The sequence below is a fragment of the Ochotona curzoniae genome, unplaced genomic scaffold (assembly GCF_017591425.1).
Source record: "Ochotona curzoniae isolate NIBS_2020 unplaced genomic scaffold, NIBS_Ocur_1.0 contig_1274, whole genome shotgun sequence".
NCBI classification, from domain to species: Eukaryota; Metazoa; Chordata; class Mammalia; order Lagomorpha; family Ochotonidae; genus Ochotona; species Ochotona curzoniae.
In genome coordinates, this window is record NW_024465023.1 from 6,317,923 (window position 1) to 6,333,853 (window position 15,931).

General features: G+C 52.7%; 1 protein-coding gene across 3 annotated transcripts in view; it reads left to right on the forward strand.

Moving 5' to 3' along the window:
• The first annotated feature begins 458 nt into the window (after positions 1–458).
• IQSEC2 (IQ motif and Sec7 domain ArfGEF 2) overlaps positions 459–15,931 on the forward strand; it is an 88,698-nt gene continuing 73,225 nt past the window's right edge. For all 3 annotated transcript variants that reach the window (XM_040998335.1, XM_040998352.1, XM_040998343.1), the window contains exon 1: positions 459–1,177. In XM_040998335.1, the coding sequence (XP_040854269.1) occupies positions 459–1,177 (719 nt within the window). The remainder of the gene's footprint in view (positions 1,178–15,931) is intronic.

Genomic DNA, 15,931 nt, shown 5'->3' on the forward strand with positions numbered 1-15,931 from the left:
CCAGAGGGCCGCGATGGGGCTGGTCCCTGACGGGCGCTCGAGCCTCAGGGCGGGTCCAGCTGCGGCTGCGGGTGGCGGCCGCAGGTGGGACGCGCGGGGGCGGGCCGGGCGAACTGGGTGGGGGCAGGGGCGGGGGGCGGGCCGGCGGCCGGGGCGGTCCCGCGCGGCCGCGCTGCGCAGTGACTCCGCAGCGGGCGGAGCGCCGTGGGCCGCGTCCTCCCGAGCCGTGGCGGTGGCGGCGGCGGCGGCGGCGGCGGCGGCAGCCTCAGCTCCTGCTCCCCGTGCCGCCGGCCCCAGCGCTGTCTCCCGGGCCCCCCCGGGCCCCCGGGCCTCCGAGCCCGGTGCGCGCCCTCGCGTCCCGCCGGCCCCCTCCCCCGGCTGGGCCCGGGGGAGGGTGGCGCCGTGAGCGAGCAGGGACTGGGCTCTCCTGCCCCTTCCCCTGCCCCTGGGCCGCCAGGATGGAGGCGGGGTCGGGGCCCCCGGGCGGCCCGGGATCAGAGAGCCCCAACCGGGCGGTGGAGTACCTGCTGGAGCTGAACAACATCATCGAGAGCCAGCAGCAGCTGCTGGAGACCCAGCGGCGGCGCATCGAGGAGCTGGAGGGCCAGCTAGACCAGCTCACCCAGGAGAACCGCGACCTGCGAGAGGAGAGTCAGCTGCACCGCGGAGAGCTGCACCGGGACCCCCACGGCGCGCGGGATAGCCCCGGCCGCGAGAGCCAGTACCAGAACCTACGTGAAACCCAGTTCCACCACCGCGAGCTGCGGGAGAGCCAGTTCCATCAGGCGGCCCGGGACGTGGGCTACCCGAACCGGGACGGCACCTATCAGAACCGGGAGGCTGTGTATCGGGACAAGGAGCGGGACGCCTCCTACCCTCTCCAGGACACTACCGGCTACACAGCCCGCGAGCGCGACGTGGCCCAGTGCCACCTGCACCATGAGAACCCAGCCCTGGGTCGCGAGCGGGGCGGCAGGGAGGCCGGGCCAGCTCACTCCGGCCGTGCCGACAAGGAAGCTGGCTACTCGGCGGCAGCGGCGGCGGTGGGCGTGGGACCGCGGCCACCCCGGGAGCGGGGCCAGATGAGCCGTGGCGCATCCAGGAGCTCCAGCCCCGGCGCCGGCGGAGGCCACAGCACCAGTACTAGCACCAGCCCGGCTACAACCCTCCAGAGAAAGTAAGGAAATGCGGCTTTGGGCCCCCTGCGCCTCTTGTCCCTCCTCCTCCCTCCACCCCCCATCCCTCTTCAACTTATCTACCTGCTAAAGTAAGAAGCCCATGCCTGATTCCATCCATGTCCGCCTCTCCTGATGCTGACCCGCCAGGAGAAGCGAGGTCCACCTCACCTTAGCCAGCCGACAGCCCCATTCCCTGCCCCGGCTGGGGCTGGACAGCTGAATGCTGGTGCTTCTTCCCCCGGTTCCGCCGCCACTCAGGGACTAGAGCCATCATCCGCCCCCACCGCCAAGCCCCCCCACTCTTCTTCTACCCTGAGCTTGCCACAACATAGATTCGCATATTTATTTTGGATGTGCTAGTGGGGATTTTTATTTGGGAGGAGGGGAGGGAGAGATGGTGTCAACTCAGAGCCCTAAAGGAGGGAGGGAGGGACAGAGAGAGAGGGAGAGAGAGAGAGAGAACCCCCCAACAAACACTCACCCAGTTCCTCTTCTGCCTCCCCTGGTGGCCCCAGCTCCATGCTTCCCCAGAGAGCCAGGTGGGAGCCAGAAGCCTGCTGGTGGCTGAGGCAGCCCTGGGAGGGGAACTGCAGTACCTCCTGGGGGGGGGGAGCAAGATTGGGGAGCAAAGATGGAGGCCAAGCCTTTGGCTAGTTCCTCAAAGTCCACCCTTTCTCCACCCTTCAGAAAAACAACACCACCACCACCAGCAACAGCATCCCAGCTCGCAGGGCAGTGCAGGGCTGGGGTGTAGGGGTCCTCCAATCTCCCCTCTGTCACATTGATTCCATCTGTTCTTCCCCGGGGGCCATGTGTGCCTGTCTATTTGGGACTACCTTTGGCGATGTCTCCTGCGGTGGTGGGACACTGGTTGGTTGGTGGTTTTTTCCCCCTCGTGAAGCAGGCGCGCAGGGCCGCCCTGACTGCTGTGCCTGCCGAATGGATAGCCCATTCCCTGAGCCTGGGAGGTAGGAGACTCGGCTTCCCCCCTCAGTACCTCTGCAGCTTGGCTTTGTGACCTTCACTGAGTCCCTTCCTCTCTCAGGCCATCACTCCAGTACTCCCCACGCACACCTCCTCCACACACACATGCCTCCCCCGCCCCACTCCCTTCCCTGGAGCTTTTCTAAAATTGGTTTGAAAAGGCCACCACTGACCCAGAGCACGGCTACAGCCCAAGGGTCCCAGCAGTTTACATGCGATGCTTTGGTCACTTAAGCTAGCCACAACTCCAGAGCCAATGTGAAGTCCTCCGAGTGAGTGGCCAGGCTTCCCCTGCTGTTAGCGCTCAGCTGGTCCTACCATGTGCCACAACCAGTGGAGTGTGTCTTGGAGGCTGGGCTGGGGGTGGGGAGCCTTCTGCTTCGGGAAATCTGCTGGGAGACAGCACTCTGCAACTCCCCCGTGGTGAGGCAGCAGGCTGGGGTGCTGGGTTGAGATGGCTGGGGCCCAGGAGCAGTAGCTACAGCTTGAAGGCTTGGCCTGAGCTCCACTGCAGTGCAGCCCAGCCAGAGTTGGGGTCAGTGCAGGTAGGGGGGAACTGCCCTTAGAGCAGCTTGGAAGTCAAGGCCATGGACTCTTCCCCACCCCCAGTAACCATCCACCCCGCCCTGCTGAGGCAGGACTGCTAAGAGCTAGCCCCACAGGACTGACTGGGTACACCTTGAGGACATCATGCTGGGATGTAAGCCCAGGTGGGAACGCACTGGAGGGTGGGATGGGGGTTGCTTAGGGTTGGACAGGGTCCTGTGATCCTTGAGTGTGGCTTGCAAGAAGGCCTTGCTACCGGGGAGGTCAGGCCTGTACCCTCCCAGGGCAGCGGGCAGTGAGCAGTCTCATTGTGTGTAGCATCAGGGAGCTGAACAACAACAGTGGGGAGGCTCAAGAGAAATCAGAAAGAACTTTTGTACCTGCTGGTCATCTTGGGCCGATGATGGCAGTGGGCTGATGATGGTGGTGGTGGGAGCTGGCTGGCCCAGTGGTGGGGTAGGGGTGGGGCGCAATCTGGCGTGGGGGCGAGGGAAGGAAGAGATGGTGAAAGTCACCATTCCCCAATCCCCAATCAGCTAGAGAGGGTGGTGAGATGGCCTGGGCTTCCCTGACTTCACCATCGCACGCCCTCAGCGTCTCCAGCCTGCACACAAGGAGCCGAATCCCTGGGCTGCCCAAAAGCCTGTCTCCTTTAGAGCCGAGCACTTCTGCCTTCCATGTGGCCTGTTTCTTGGTCTTCCCTTTTTGGTGACTTGTCAGCTCATGAATTCATCACGGAGTTCAGCCAGCACCTGGGGTTGCGCTCCTAACCACGCATTAACTCTGCACATCCACAATTCTCTCTTTTCATTCCTGTGCAGAGAGCATTACCAGCTCCATTTTAGGGATGGGGACAACTGAGGCTCCACCAGGAAGGGACCTTGCTCAAGGTTACACTTCAAGTTGCTAACGGACCTTGAGATTAGCACCTGAGTCTGGCTGTCACCAAAGGCTTGTTATAATATCGTCCCTAGAGCACTCCAACCCACTGGAGTCTCTTGGCCTCACGCCCGGGAGGGAAGGTGCTCAACTGGGAGAGGTCGGGAGAGCCTTCGGTTTGAACAGATGAGTCTCAGATGGGAGGGAGCGGAGAGAGGAGGATGGGGTGGGGGAAGCAGTGGAGGAGTGGGGAAGGCAGGAGGCTGTGTCTCCCCTCCTTCGCCCTCTCCCTTCTCTGCCAGGCGACAGGAAGGGCCTGTCAGTGCTGTAGCCACTGCCGCCACTGCCAGCGACTCCCCTGCGAGGCCTGTTCTGGGTTTGTAAGGAGTGGGTGAGAAGGCTGCCGCTAGAAGCGCGGGCAGGCAGGGTGGGAGCTTAGCAGCAGAGGCTGCAGCATTGGGGGAGGATAGGCAGAACCGGCAGGGGCTGGGCACTCCTGGTCCCCAGGCTCCCTCTGGTGGACGCAGTAGGCAAGAATTGGCCTTGGCAGTTGGGGGGGTCCCAGGGACCTGATTTAGTGCTTGCAAGGATCCTGCTGTGTCTGCCCCTACAACACCCATTTTTGCAGTGGAAGAAACTGAGAGCTCTGAGCAGTGCACCCACTAGAGACCACGCAGTTAATCAGACAGACTCCCGAGCCTGCAAGCTGTCCCTCCCCTGCGCTGAACACCCGCTGCCATGCCTGTCCCCTGGTACACCAACCACCCACGACTCCTACACCCTGCCTGCACTGGCCATTTGCACTGATTGCAGGGAGCTTGGATCCCTTAGACTGGGTGTGGTCTTCAAGCAAGATGAATGTCATTAACCACCCACCCACTCCCATCTTCTGGGGGCTGCTCCTGGATCCACAGGGGTTGGGTAGGATGGGGTACAGGGATGGGGTTTGGCTTGTGTGTTTTGTAGTAGTGTGGGTCCTAACTATTTCTCTGGTCTGTCTGCCCCGGACTCATCGACCCCCCACCCCCAGGTAGATTTGGGCCCCGCTCCCTTGTGGTGCTGGCACCAGGGGTGATTGATAGCAGTGCTAGGGGGCTGCTGATGAATTACTCCACACTACTTATCTGGACCTAGCTCTGGTTCTGCTGGGTGCGGCAATGGGCCAAAGCTGGGATGGCCCCAAGCCCCCACCCACACCTCCAGCTGCCTCACAGTTGGGGGGACAGCAACCCAAAGGGCTGGCCTAATGTGCGTGACAGCCAGGGCAATGTATGGTGTGCCACATAGCTGTCAGTGGCAGCAGGTGCATGTGGTGGGTACTGAGATCCTGGGGTTTGGGTAGTGTGGGCCAGGGGGAGCCAGGGAGCACTGGGTGGTGGGCCTTCTCCCCAGGGTGATCGCTCCTTCTCCCCAGGAAGAAAAGCCATGTCTCCTTCCCCCTCCCCTTGCCACCACTCCACTGTGTTGTAAGCATTATACTCTTGTGGGAGGAAATGATAATGTTGCGTTTAATGAGAATTAGGGGAGTCTTGCTTCTCTGTCTGCATCTGGGGCAAGAATGAAGTTGTTGTCACGCACCAGCATTCCGGGTCTGTGCGCCATCCAGAAGGAGGGGCCAGTAGGCTGAGCAAAGCTGAGCAAACACCACGCTCTCAGCCTGACGGTGGCCCTGGCCCAACAGCCCTCCTCCTGGCCCTGTGCAGGGTTGTAGGCTCAGCAGGGCTTTGGAGACGGTGCTCAGGACCACAGGAGTGACAAGGGTGGTGAGGGCTGGAAATAAGAACTGAGGAAGGGAGTGAGGACCTGCGGTGGGTGGGTGGGAGGTGCTTGGAAGGAGAGTGGGTGGTCCTCTGGTATCCAGCACAAAGGGAAAACACAAAGGGCCGCATCTAGGCTGGCCACCTGCCACCTTTTTCTCCCCTGCCTCCACAGCCTCTGAGTTTACTGGGAGCAAAGTAAAGGCATGGAGAAGAGCAGTAATGCTCACACATACTGGACTGAGCCTTCCAGGAGTCCACGCCACCCTAGGTGGCTTTATGTAATAATAGCTACCATTTCCCCCCTGCATTTACAATGTACCAAGTGTTGTTTGTTTTAAGTGCTGTCCACAGATACGTTCCTTCAGTCTACCCCAGAATCCCTCCATGTAAATGTTGCTGTTGACTCTATTTTAAAGATGAGGAAACTAAGGCCCACAAAGGTTCCATGACAGTCTCACAAGCTCACTCAATAAATGACAGTCAAGGGTGAAGGAGCTAGAAGCAGCCTGGCTGGACAGACTCCAGGCCCTGCAGCATTCTTGCTTGCCATACAGTTACTGCTTCTTGTCTGCTGTGCACAGCCCCTGCTTAAGTGGGTGTTCAGATTCTCCTCTTTTTCCAATGAGCAAATTGAGATTAGAGAGGTACAGTGCCTGCCCGAGGTCACACAGCTGCATGGCGCTCCTAGGCCCATGGGCCACCACTACTTCCTGTGGGTGGGGTTTAAAGACACTGAGGCCACCCCAGGTGTGGTTCTGGCTCCCTCCCACAGAGCTCCCAGGTCATGCTCAACTCCTAGATTTCCCCCTCTCTTCACTCTTGCACCATCAAGGCACTAATGAAGCACATCTAGGCCCCAGTCTGCATTACAATGCCTATGGCTTCACTCTCCTAGCCTACCAGCTCCTTTGCCTGCTGTGCATGGGACCACTTAGGATCTGTTTCCCACGTGACTTTCCCCTCACTGCCGATGCTGCCACACAGACCACAGTCTAGTGCAGCTAGACTGACTTGTGTCATGTACTTTTAGCCCGTTCAGGCCTTCTGACAGCCTCAGGGTACCTTCATCCAGGGTGCCACTGAACTCAGCTTACCTCGCAGGCCCGTCTTGTTGCTTGCTCACTCTTATGCCTGGTCCTCACAGTGAGTCCTCTGCCCCTTTTGTAGCTTTATGGTTTGTTACATCTTGTGTCTCCTCTACTAGATTGAGCCCAGAAGCTATTCAATTTATTTAGATTAATATATTTGAAAAACATAGAGAGGTGGAGAGAGAGATCTCCCATCTGATAGTTGGTTCCCCAAATGTTTACAGCAGCCAGGACTGGTGAGGCTGAAACCAGGAACCTGGAGCTTCTTCCTGGTCTTCCAAGTGGGTGCAGGGTCCCAAGCACTTAGGTCATCTTCCACTGCTTTTCCAGGCACATTAGCAGGGAACTGGATTGGAAGTAGAGCAGCCACAAATCAAACTGGCACTCCCATAGAGGATGTAAGTCCAGCCCCCAGGGATTCATAGTTAACTGACAAATATTGTCAGGCTCTATGCTAGGTCCCTGGCACAAGGGTACTGGGGCAACGAGCTTGGAAACAAAATAGCACACAGTACAAAGTAGATGCTTAGTCAATGTTGAACCAACAACTAAGTGTCTGATTAAATCTCACTGAACTGATAGCCAGGGATGATTTTGCCTTTGTTGTCACACTCCTGTTGGGAGAACTGACAGCTTCAGAATTCCCCCTGGCTCTCGTGCTGTGTTTACATCCTGCTCCCAGGGGCCATGGGGCCTTTGCTTTCTCTGCTTCTCACACTCACTGGTCTACCAGTTGGCAGACAGAGTAGCAGGGCCACATGTGACTTTGGAGACATTTGGGCCAATGTGTCATCTGTCCCTACTGTGCCGTGGCTATGTCACACTGCAGTCCTGGCCTACCATTCAAGAGGCTCTGTTCCCGAAAGCAGCAAAGAGACCTGCACGGGGCCCGTGGGCTGCCGTCCACTCAGCCCCAGTGGGAAGTCACGGATTTATCCATCAATTCTTTACTGAGTTCAAACCCTGGGCCAGACAATGGATCTTGGGCTTGGAACAAGACTTGGCTCCCTATGACTCACTCCGTGCTGTCTTTCATGGCAGAATAATAAACATTGGTCACGGGGAAGAATGAGGAATGAATGACTTATTTCCTCTTTGGGTGGGGGGAGCTTGGGTAGTGCAGGATAATTGGCTAGTTACTCTGACTTCCTCATAGCAATCGGGCTCTCCAAGCACCTGTGTGGAAAACACTTACAAGTACACCAGGAAACCTGGTACTAAGTGCTCAGCACTCAAAAAAAAAAAAAAAATGGGGAGGAAAATGGAATTAGAAGATTGGGTTATTTTGATGCAAAATGTTTTTGAAATCTATGCATGATTTTTTCCTAATACTTTCAGTGTGAACTTTTAGGGCGCTCCCTGTAGCTGAAAGCTGTCTGGGGCCTTAGTATTTAGAGGAAATGTGGTGCCATGGAGGGAGGACTTCATGCGGCTTTAGGCAAATGACTTCCCTTTAGGGACCACAAGTCTTCAAGCAGCAAATGGGATTAAGGATGGTAGTTTCTGATATGTCATGTTCATGTTCACCTCCCCGCTCCCACTCCCTTACTCAAGAACATTATCAGAAAGTTTCCTAGCTGTCCAACTGAGTCTTCAGGGTCTTCATCTGGATGGCAGGCCAGGCCTGGAAGATAATAGGTGGGGCTGTCCTGCCCCCTAGAGGCTGAGCATAGCAAGCAAACACAACATGTCCGAAAAACAGCACATCCTACTAGTAGGACTAGTAGACTGATCAAGATTATTCCTCTAGTTGAGACCTAAGTTTAGCACTACCACTGTCTGCTGCTAGGCAGCCTTTCACTGATGCCGGATGCCTTGCTCAGGACCATGTGCTCACATGATGACGATGCTGGAGCTAGGTGATTTTTGTGCCTTTTGGCAAAGGATGATGGGATTCTACCTCCAGATTCTCTGACTTCCTTCTGGAGGCCAGGATAAGATGTGCTGTGCTCACCTGAATAAGACCACAATCTTTCCTCTGTGTAACCATTTTATTTATTTATTTATTTAAAATATTTATTTGATGGGCCCGGCACAGTAGCCTAATGGCTAAATTCCTCGCCTTGTACACCCAGGATCTCATATGGGCGCTGGTTCTAATCCCGGTAGCTCCACTTCCCTTCCAACTCCCTGCTTGTGGCCTGGGAAAGCAGTCAAGGACGGCCCAAAGCCTTGGGACCCTGCATCCCCGCAGGAGACCTGGAAGAAGCTCCTGGCTCCTGTCTTCAGATTGGCTTAGCACCAACTGTTGTGGCTACTTGGAACCAGCAGATGGAAGATCTTTCTCTCTGTCTCTCCTTCACTCTGTAAATCTGCTTTCTCAGTAAAATATTTATTTGAAAGCAGAGAGGAAGTTATCTTCTAGGCATTGGTTCACTCCCCAAATGACTGCAACAGCTAGGGCTCAACCAGGTCAAATACAGGAGCCAGAAGTTCTTCCAGGTGTGCCACGTGAGTGACAGTGTCCCAAACACTCAGGTTATCTTTTGGTGCTTTCCCAGGCACATTAACAAGGAGCAGGATAGGAAGTGAGGCCGACAGCCAAGACTAGAACCTGTGCCCATAGGAAATGCTGGCATCGCAGGCAGTGGCTTCTTAACTCATTGTGCCAAAATGCTGCTCCCCCGCCCAGCCCCGTATAAGCACTTTAGAATTATTGGCATGATCTCTGTGATGAGAAGTACCTCATTTTCTCCTCCCTCGAAAAACTGGAAGGCATCTCATACAAGTGTGCATCTGATGATGCTGACCAATTCATAAACAACCCAGCTCGTTGTGTTTGTTGTGAGAATTCAATCAGATGACAAAGATGGAGTTCTTAGCGCACAGGGTAAGCGTTATTATTATTAATAACTCGGTGGAGCTCTGTATGTGGGAGGCAGCAGAGAGAGGCCATGTGGGACTCACACGGGTGAGTCAGTTGGGCGGATGTTAAGCCATGCCTTGGGCCACCCCAGCCGGAGAGGCCTGTGGCTGATCTTGCATACTTCCCGGCTTGAGGGTGCTCACAGTTGGGTGGAGCAGATGGCCATGGCAACGGACAATTGCAATGTGATTCTCAATATGCTATGCCATAAGGGGACTGCAGGTGCCCAGCGACAGGGCAGACATCTCCCTCGACAGTCGGGGAAGGTTGCCTGGAGGAAGTGATACCTGAACTGAGGCTTGAGAGGATGAGTAGGAGATAGCTGAGTGTAAAAGGAAGGCGTGTGGGTTGGTGGGAACTGGGACCACTCCCTGACATGTGTTGGCAAGCAACAGTTGATTTTCTTCTCTTTTGCAAAATCACCTGTGGACAATGCTTGGCAGGAGTGCCAGGCAACGCTCTGATTTCCTTGAAAACTGGTGTGTTTCTTCCTTCCTCACATGAGACTGTCACAAAGTGTTGTACCTTCCAGTTGCCTCCAGCCACCGGTGAACTTGAAGTACAATGCCAGCATCTTTGTTGATCTCCCCCCACTCCAAGGTCTTTATTTTCTGGTTCAACTTCTATTCTGTCCTTCCTGGAGTAAGCAACATGCAATCCTTTGTGACTCAGGCAGGTAAAAATAACTCATGGGCGTAAATACATGAATGAGTGGAAGAACTGGAGAGGTTGGATTAGTGATGGGGGGAATTTGAAGGGGACCACAGACTGGGGCAGGCTGGAATGGCACCTGCCCAGAGGGCTGTGGCAGAGCCCAGCGTTAGTTAGGAGGGGGTGAGCCCTTCCGTGAAAAAGCACGGATCACATGACCCTTCTATCACTCAGCATCACCACCTCCCCATTTTGTATGGGAGGGGGGTGGTCCATAGAATGAGAAGGACCTTGTTTTTGACATTCAATCAAGACAATGTGTAAACAGAATGTAATGACGCAGTTAGTACACAGGGACTTGGAGAGTCTCCCTGCTCCCACCCCCCCCGAGGGGGCCACTTTTATCATTTGACTCTTCTAGTAGTAACTTGCCTGTTTTTTAGTAACGGGTTGTGACAGTTATTTCCCCATTTTTTGACGTTTAACATATCTTCTGATTCCTCTGTACTATATAACACATTGAAATTTTGCTTATTTGTAATACTGGAATCTTTCTCTCTGCTTACATTACTATGTGTTCCTCTACTAGCTATCTTTGTAACTTTATTAAATGCTGTTTTAAACTGTGATTTCTGATTTCATTGATTTTCCACAGCTTCTCTTGTCCATTTTTTAAAAAAGGATTTGTTTATTTGAAAGGCAGAGTGACAGAGAAAGAGAATGTGAGAGCTCTTCCATCCACTCGTTCGTTCCTCTAAATGGCTGCAACAGTCAGGGCTGGGCCAGGCCACAGCCAGGAGCTTGGAACTCTGTCCCAGTCAGGAATACCATCTGTGAACTCGAACTGGCACTCCAACATGAGATGCCAGCTTTGCAGACTGCAGTGCAACTCACTGTGCAAAACCAGCAGCCTCATCTATTGGCTGCTTTGTAAGGGATAATTATAAATGCCCCATCCTTCCTTCCATCTTCTTCCCCCTCATTTCACATCAGTCTCTGTGCGCTGTACGTGTATACCCAAGGAATTGATTACATGTGCACCCTAATTCATGAAAATAATCAGATTCATAGGGCCAACACCATGGCCTAACAGGCTAATCCTCCATCCTGTGGTGCTGACATCACACATGGGTACCAGTTTATGTCTCAGCTACTGAATTTCTGCTCCAGTTCACTGGTTATGGCTTGAGTAAGTAGCAGAGGCTGGCACAAGTCCTTGGGACTCTGCACCTACATGGGAGACTTAGAAGAAGCTCTTAACTCCCAGTTTTGGACCAACTCAGCTCTTGCCCTTGTGACCATTTGGAGAGTGAACCAAGATCTTTCTCTCTCTCTCTCTCTCTTTGTCTCTAACTCTGACTTTCAAGTAAAATAAATAAATCTTTATATTAGAAAAATCAGATCCAGCGCTTTATCAAATGAGATTGTTTCAAATCTGAAAGTTGATCACCAATACACCGTGTATATGATTATGTCCATTTCACTATCACATATTGCAGGGCTGAATAGTGCACCATTCTGGCACATTTCCCATGGGAATACTGCCACAACTTCTGTACTTCCATCAAGATCAAGTGACTTCTCCTTCTTAAGCTTTTCTAATTGCTCACACCACCAGTTACTTGGTTTCCTGTTTGGATCAGGACTTATCTTTCAGCTTTTTTTAATCTACTTTTTTAAAAAAGATTTATTTATTTTTGTTACGAAGTCAGATATACAGAGAGAAGAAGAGACACAGAGAGGAAGATCTTCTGTCTGATGACCCACTCCCCAAGTGACTGCAATGGCCGGTGCTGCACTGATCCGAAGCCAGGAGCCAGGAACCTCCTCCAGGTTTCCTACAAGGGTGCAGGGTCCCCAGGCCTTGGGCTGTTCTCAACTGCTTTCCCAGGCCACAAGCAGGGAGCTGGATGGGAAGTAGAGCTGCCGGGATTAGAACCGGCACCTATACGGGATCCTGGCGCGTTCAAGGCGAGGACTTTAGCTGCTAGGCCATGCCCTGGGCCCTTTCATCTACTTTTGTTGATTACTTTCTTACCATTGGATGAAGTTCCTTGAAACCATGGGATAATCATTGCACATTTCTGGGAATATCATTTTACATGGATTTTTTTTTTTTAGAAAGTAGGTTTTTATAAAGATTTATTTATTTTTTTTATTGAAAAGGCAGATTTACAAAGAGAAGAGACAGAGAGAAAGATGTATCCACTTGTCCACTCTCCCAAATGACTGCAGCAGCTAGATCTGAGCCAATGCGGAACTAGGAGCTCCCTCTGAGTCTCCCATGTGAGCACAGGGTCCCAAGGCTTTGGGCTGTCCTCCACTGCTTTCCCAGGCCACAGGCAGGGAGCTGGATGGGAAGTGGAGCAGCCTGGATATGAACCAACACCCACTGATGTCCATATGGTATCTCGGTGTTTACAAGGGCAAGAATTAGCCAGTTGAGCCATGGTGCCAGGGTCAGAAAGTGGATTTTTTAAAACTTCACAATGAAATATGGTATGCATGCAGAAATGGAGCTTGAAGAACCATATCACATGTGGCCTGGTTCATTTTTCACCACCCCAACAGCTGGGTGACCAACACTTGGATCTGTCTTTCACTCATCCTAGCCAATGCTCAGATTGAAGTGAGTGCATCTCTTCTCATGATTTCTTTGATAATGACCTCCCCTTCTTTTGCTCTGTCTTCTCTTTCTGGAATGTCTAGTGGCTGCATGCCGAACTTCCCGGATGGATATTGCTTCCTTTTGCCCCTCTCCTTTCCTGCTTTCTGGCTTAGGAGTGAGGAGATGCAGCGCCTGGCCCGCCTGGGTGTGCACGGGCTGCACTAGGAACTGCTGGTGGTGCTGGGTACCTCACAGGGATCACAATGCAAAGCAGATTAGCTTGGTAGGGAGGGACACTGATGCACTGCTGGGTCCCCCTCATTCAGTCCATAGCCTTTCATTTCTTTAGCAAGAAATCTGCTATTTTTCCTAGGGGCAAATACCAGGCAGCCCATCTTCTGGATCCAAAGACTAGGGTTATAGAGAAGGGAGACTTGAAAGAAAAATTGTATTAATTTGTTTGAAAATCAGAGTTAGGGACAGAGATGGCCAGATGGCCCCAACAACCAGGGCTGGTCGAGGACCCTCATCCTGGTCTCCTGCATAGCACGTGGGCCATCCTCTGCTGCTTCCCCAGGGCTTCATGGGAAGCAGAGCGGCTGAGACTCCATTCAGAAACCATATGGGATCTCAGATTCTCAGATGGCAGCTTGACTGGCTCAACTAAGGGCTGTCAGGACTACATGGCTTAGGTGGCAGACACTGAGGGCAGGGAACACTGCACAGGCTGCCAAAGGAATGCTCAAGACACAGGGAGCACAGGCCCAAATGAGGCTACCCAGATGTGGTGGTCTGGCCAGGGTGGGGTGGGGAGGTAGAGGGGATGGTTATACATAGTCTGCAGTTTGAGAAGGCAACATGATCATTTGGAAACGGTCGGTATATTGGAGGGAATGGGTGCTCAGCATGATGAGCACAGTGTAGGCAGGGGGTGGAGGGAGCCCTTAGTTGAGGGACTCTATAGCTGGGTTCTGCCCACCTCAGCCCTGTCTTTGCCTCGCTTGACACCACTGGGCAGCCACTGCACATGTTTCGCATCATCTCTTGGTGACAGAAGTGATTCTCCATGTATTGGGAGCCAGGCTTTGCCAGGATTGACTGCCACCTTGGAGAGCAGCCCAGTGTTTTTGCTCAAGCAGTCGGAGCAGGTGGGCCAGAGATGGGCACAGAGATGGAAGCTGAGCTGAGACTTCTGCAACAGCAGGCTGCTCTGCTGCTCCCCGCCCGCCCACTCTCTCACATCGTGGCTGAGTCTCCATCCCTCTGCCTCCAGCAGAGGGAGGAAAGGAAGGAGTGCTGGAGATCCAGTTCCATTTGTCTTCTCTTTCTCCCAGTTCTGTTTCATATCATATTATAGTGCTAAGTTGGCTGGACCTGCAATACCTGTGCCTACCTTGTTCCCCACTCCCCTCTTCCATCTTGTCTGGCTGTCTGTGTTACAAGTGCTCCTGTGGGGTTCATGGGGTATGGGGCAGGGCGGCTTGCACTGCATTATGTGAAGGGCATACAGGAGACAGGTGAGAGAGAGGGAGAGAGGGAGGGAGGGAGGGAGGGAGGGAGGGAGGGAGAGAGAGAGAGAGAGAGAGAGAGAGAGAGAGAGAGAGAGAGAGAGAAAGTTCCCAGGCTGGTTTAGGAGCTGGTGCATTGCTTCACTGTGCTCTGACAGAAGGAAGCAGCAGCTGGAGCAGTTGAGCTCATTGGTTCTGGAGTCAGAAGAATGGAAGCTTAAGTGTCGGCTCTCTTGCTTATGAGCTGTGCAACTCTGGGGACATCACATGGTTCCTGAGTCGCCCCTCTCTTCAAGTGAGGATACAGCTCAACTACCTCATATAGCTATTAGGAAGATAACGCAAATTCTGCACCACTGGAAGGCATGATCATTTTGTTATTATTGGGGGTATTCTAAAACAGAATGTTAAGGACCAAATTAAAGCCTGCCTAGTAGGCTTTATATATTTGGCGCATTCTCAGGAAGCTCTGCTGGATATGCCCACAGATTTTTAGAGGCCCCCTGGCAGTCTTCTTTCCTTTGTAGCACTATCAGGACACTTAGCTTGATTCCTTGGTACCGTGAAAAACATCTTCACGTGGAATACATCCTCCCATCAGGAAGTTTGGAAACACCTTTATATATCATATTTATGTATATAATATTTGTTTCTGAAAAAAGGAATGTGGTGTTAGGAAAGGTGGTTTTTAAAGATTTGTTTTATTTGAGAGGCAGAGTTACAGAAAAATAGGAGAGATGTTCTATCTGCTGGTTCACTCCCAAATGGCCCAATGGCCAGAGCTGGGCTGATCTGAAGCTGGGAACCAGGAACTTTTTCCAGGTCTCCCTCATGGTGCAGGGACCCAAGAACTTGAACTATCCTCTGCTGCTTGTCCAGGCTATAAGCATGGAGCTGGAATGGGAAGCTGAACAGCCAGGACACAAATTGGTGCCCACATGGGATGTGGATGTTGCAGGTAGAGGATTACCCTACTATGCCAATGCACCATGCCAAGAAAGCACTTTTTTTTGTTTGTTTTAAGGAAGTAACATTTGACCACATGATTCCTTGGCTCAACCCCTTTATGGAGCAATTACAGATTCAAGCTCACAATCTGTTTCCTGGTGTTCAGGGATCCTTTAGTTGTTGTCTCAGCATGTATATTCTCTCTTCAAAAAAAAAAATATGAAATGAGGCTTGCTTCTTTGTTTGTTGTTTAAAAAAAACATTTTGTGGATGATGGGGAAAGACTTCATTGAAAGCATGCAACAATTTTCGTCAGCAGCAGTAGCTGCTGCGTCATTCTTATCATTCCCAAACTTGTTCACCGAGCAAAGATAAGTAAGGAGTATAGGAAGAATAGCCACTGCGGCCATTTTTTCAAGGGAAGCTCTTTGGATCTGATACAGAACATGGTCCCTGTATCCTTGGACAAGCTGCTGACTTTGCCCATGGTCTGTCTGTCACTCTTCTCCTTTAAGAAGCCTTGTGAAATCATCTGGGATGTTACCATGACCTCCTCCACATGCATCTCCTGTCCCTGCTTCTTAGCTCAAGATGAGCCCCTTAGGAAGTGTTCTTCCTCTGCACTTGAATGTATGCTGCAAAAGTTTTTTTTTTTTTTTTTTTTTTTTTTTTTTTTTTTGCTTTTCCTTTTTACTTGGTTACCATTTAGGTGGCACTTGAACTTGAAAGACATCATTCTCCCTTAAGTGCTTTCCCAACTTCCTGCCTGCCTCAGATCTTCAGACCACGTGGGATTAATGGAAGCTCTTACATGTACCTGTGGGCAAAGCCACCACCTGTGTCACCCTTCTAGCCACTGGTTCCTTTAGGAACGCTGCACTCAGCTCAACTGAACCCATCTGGGCCTCCCAAAGC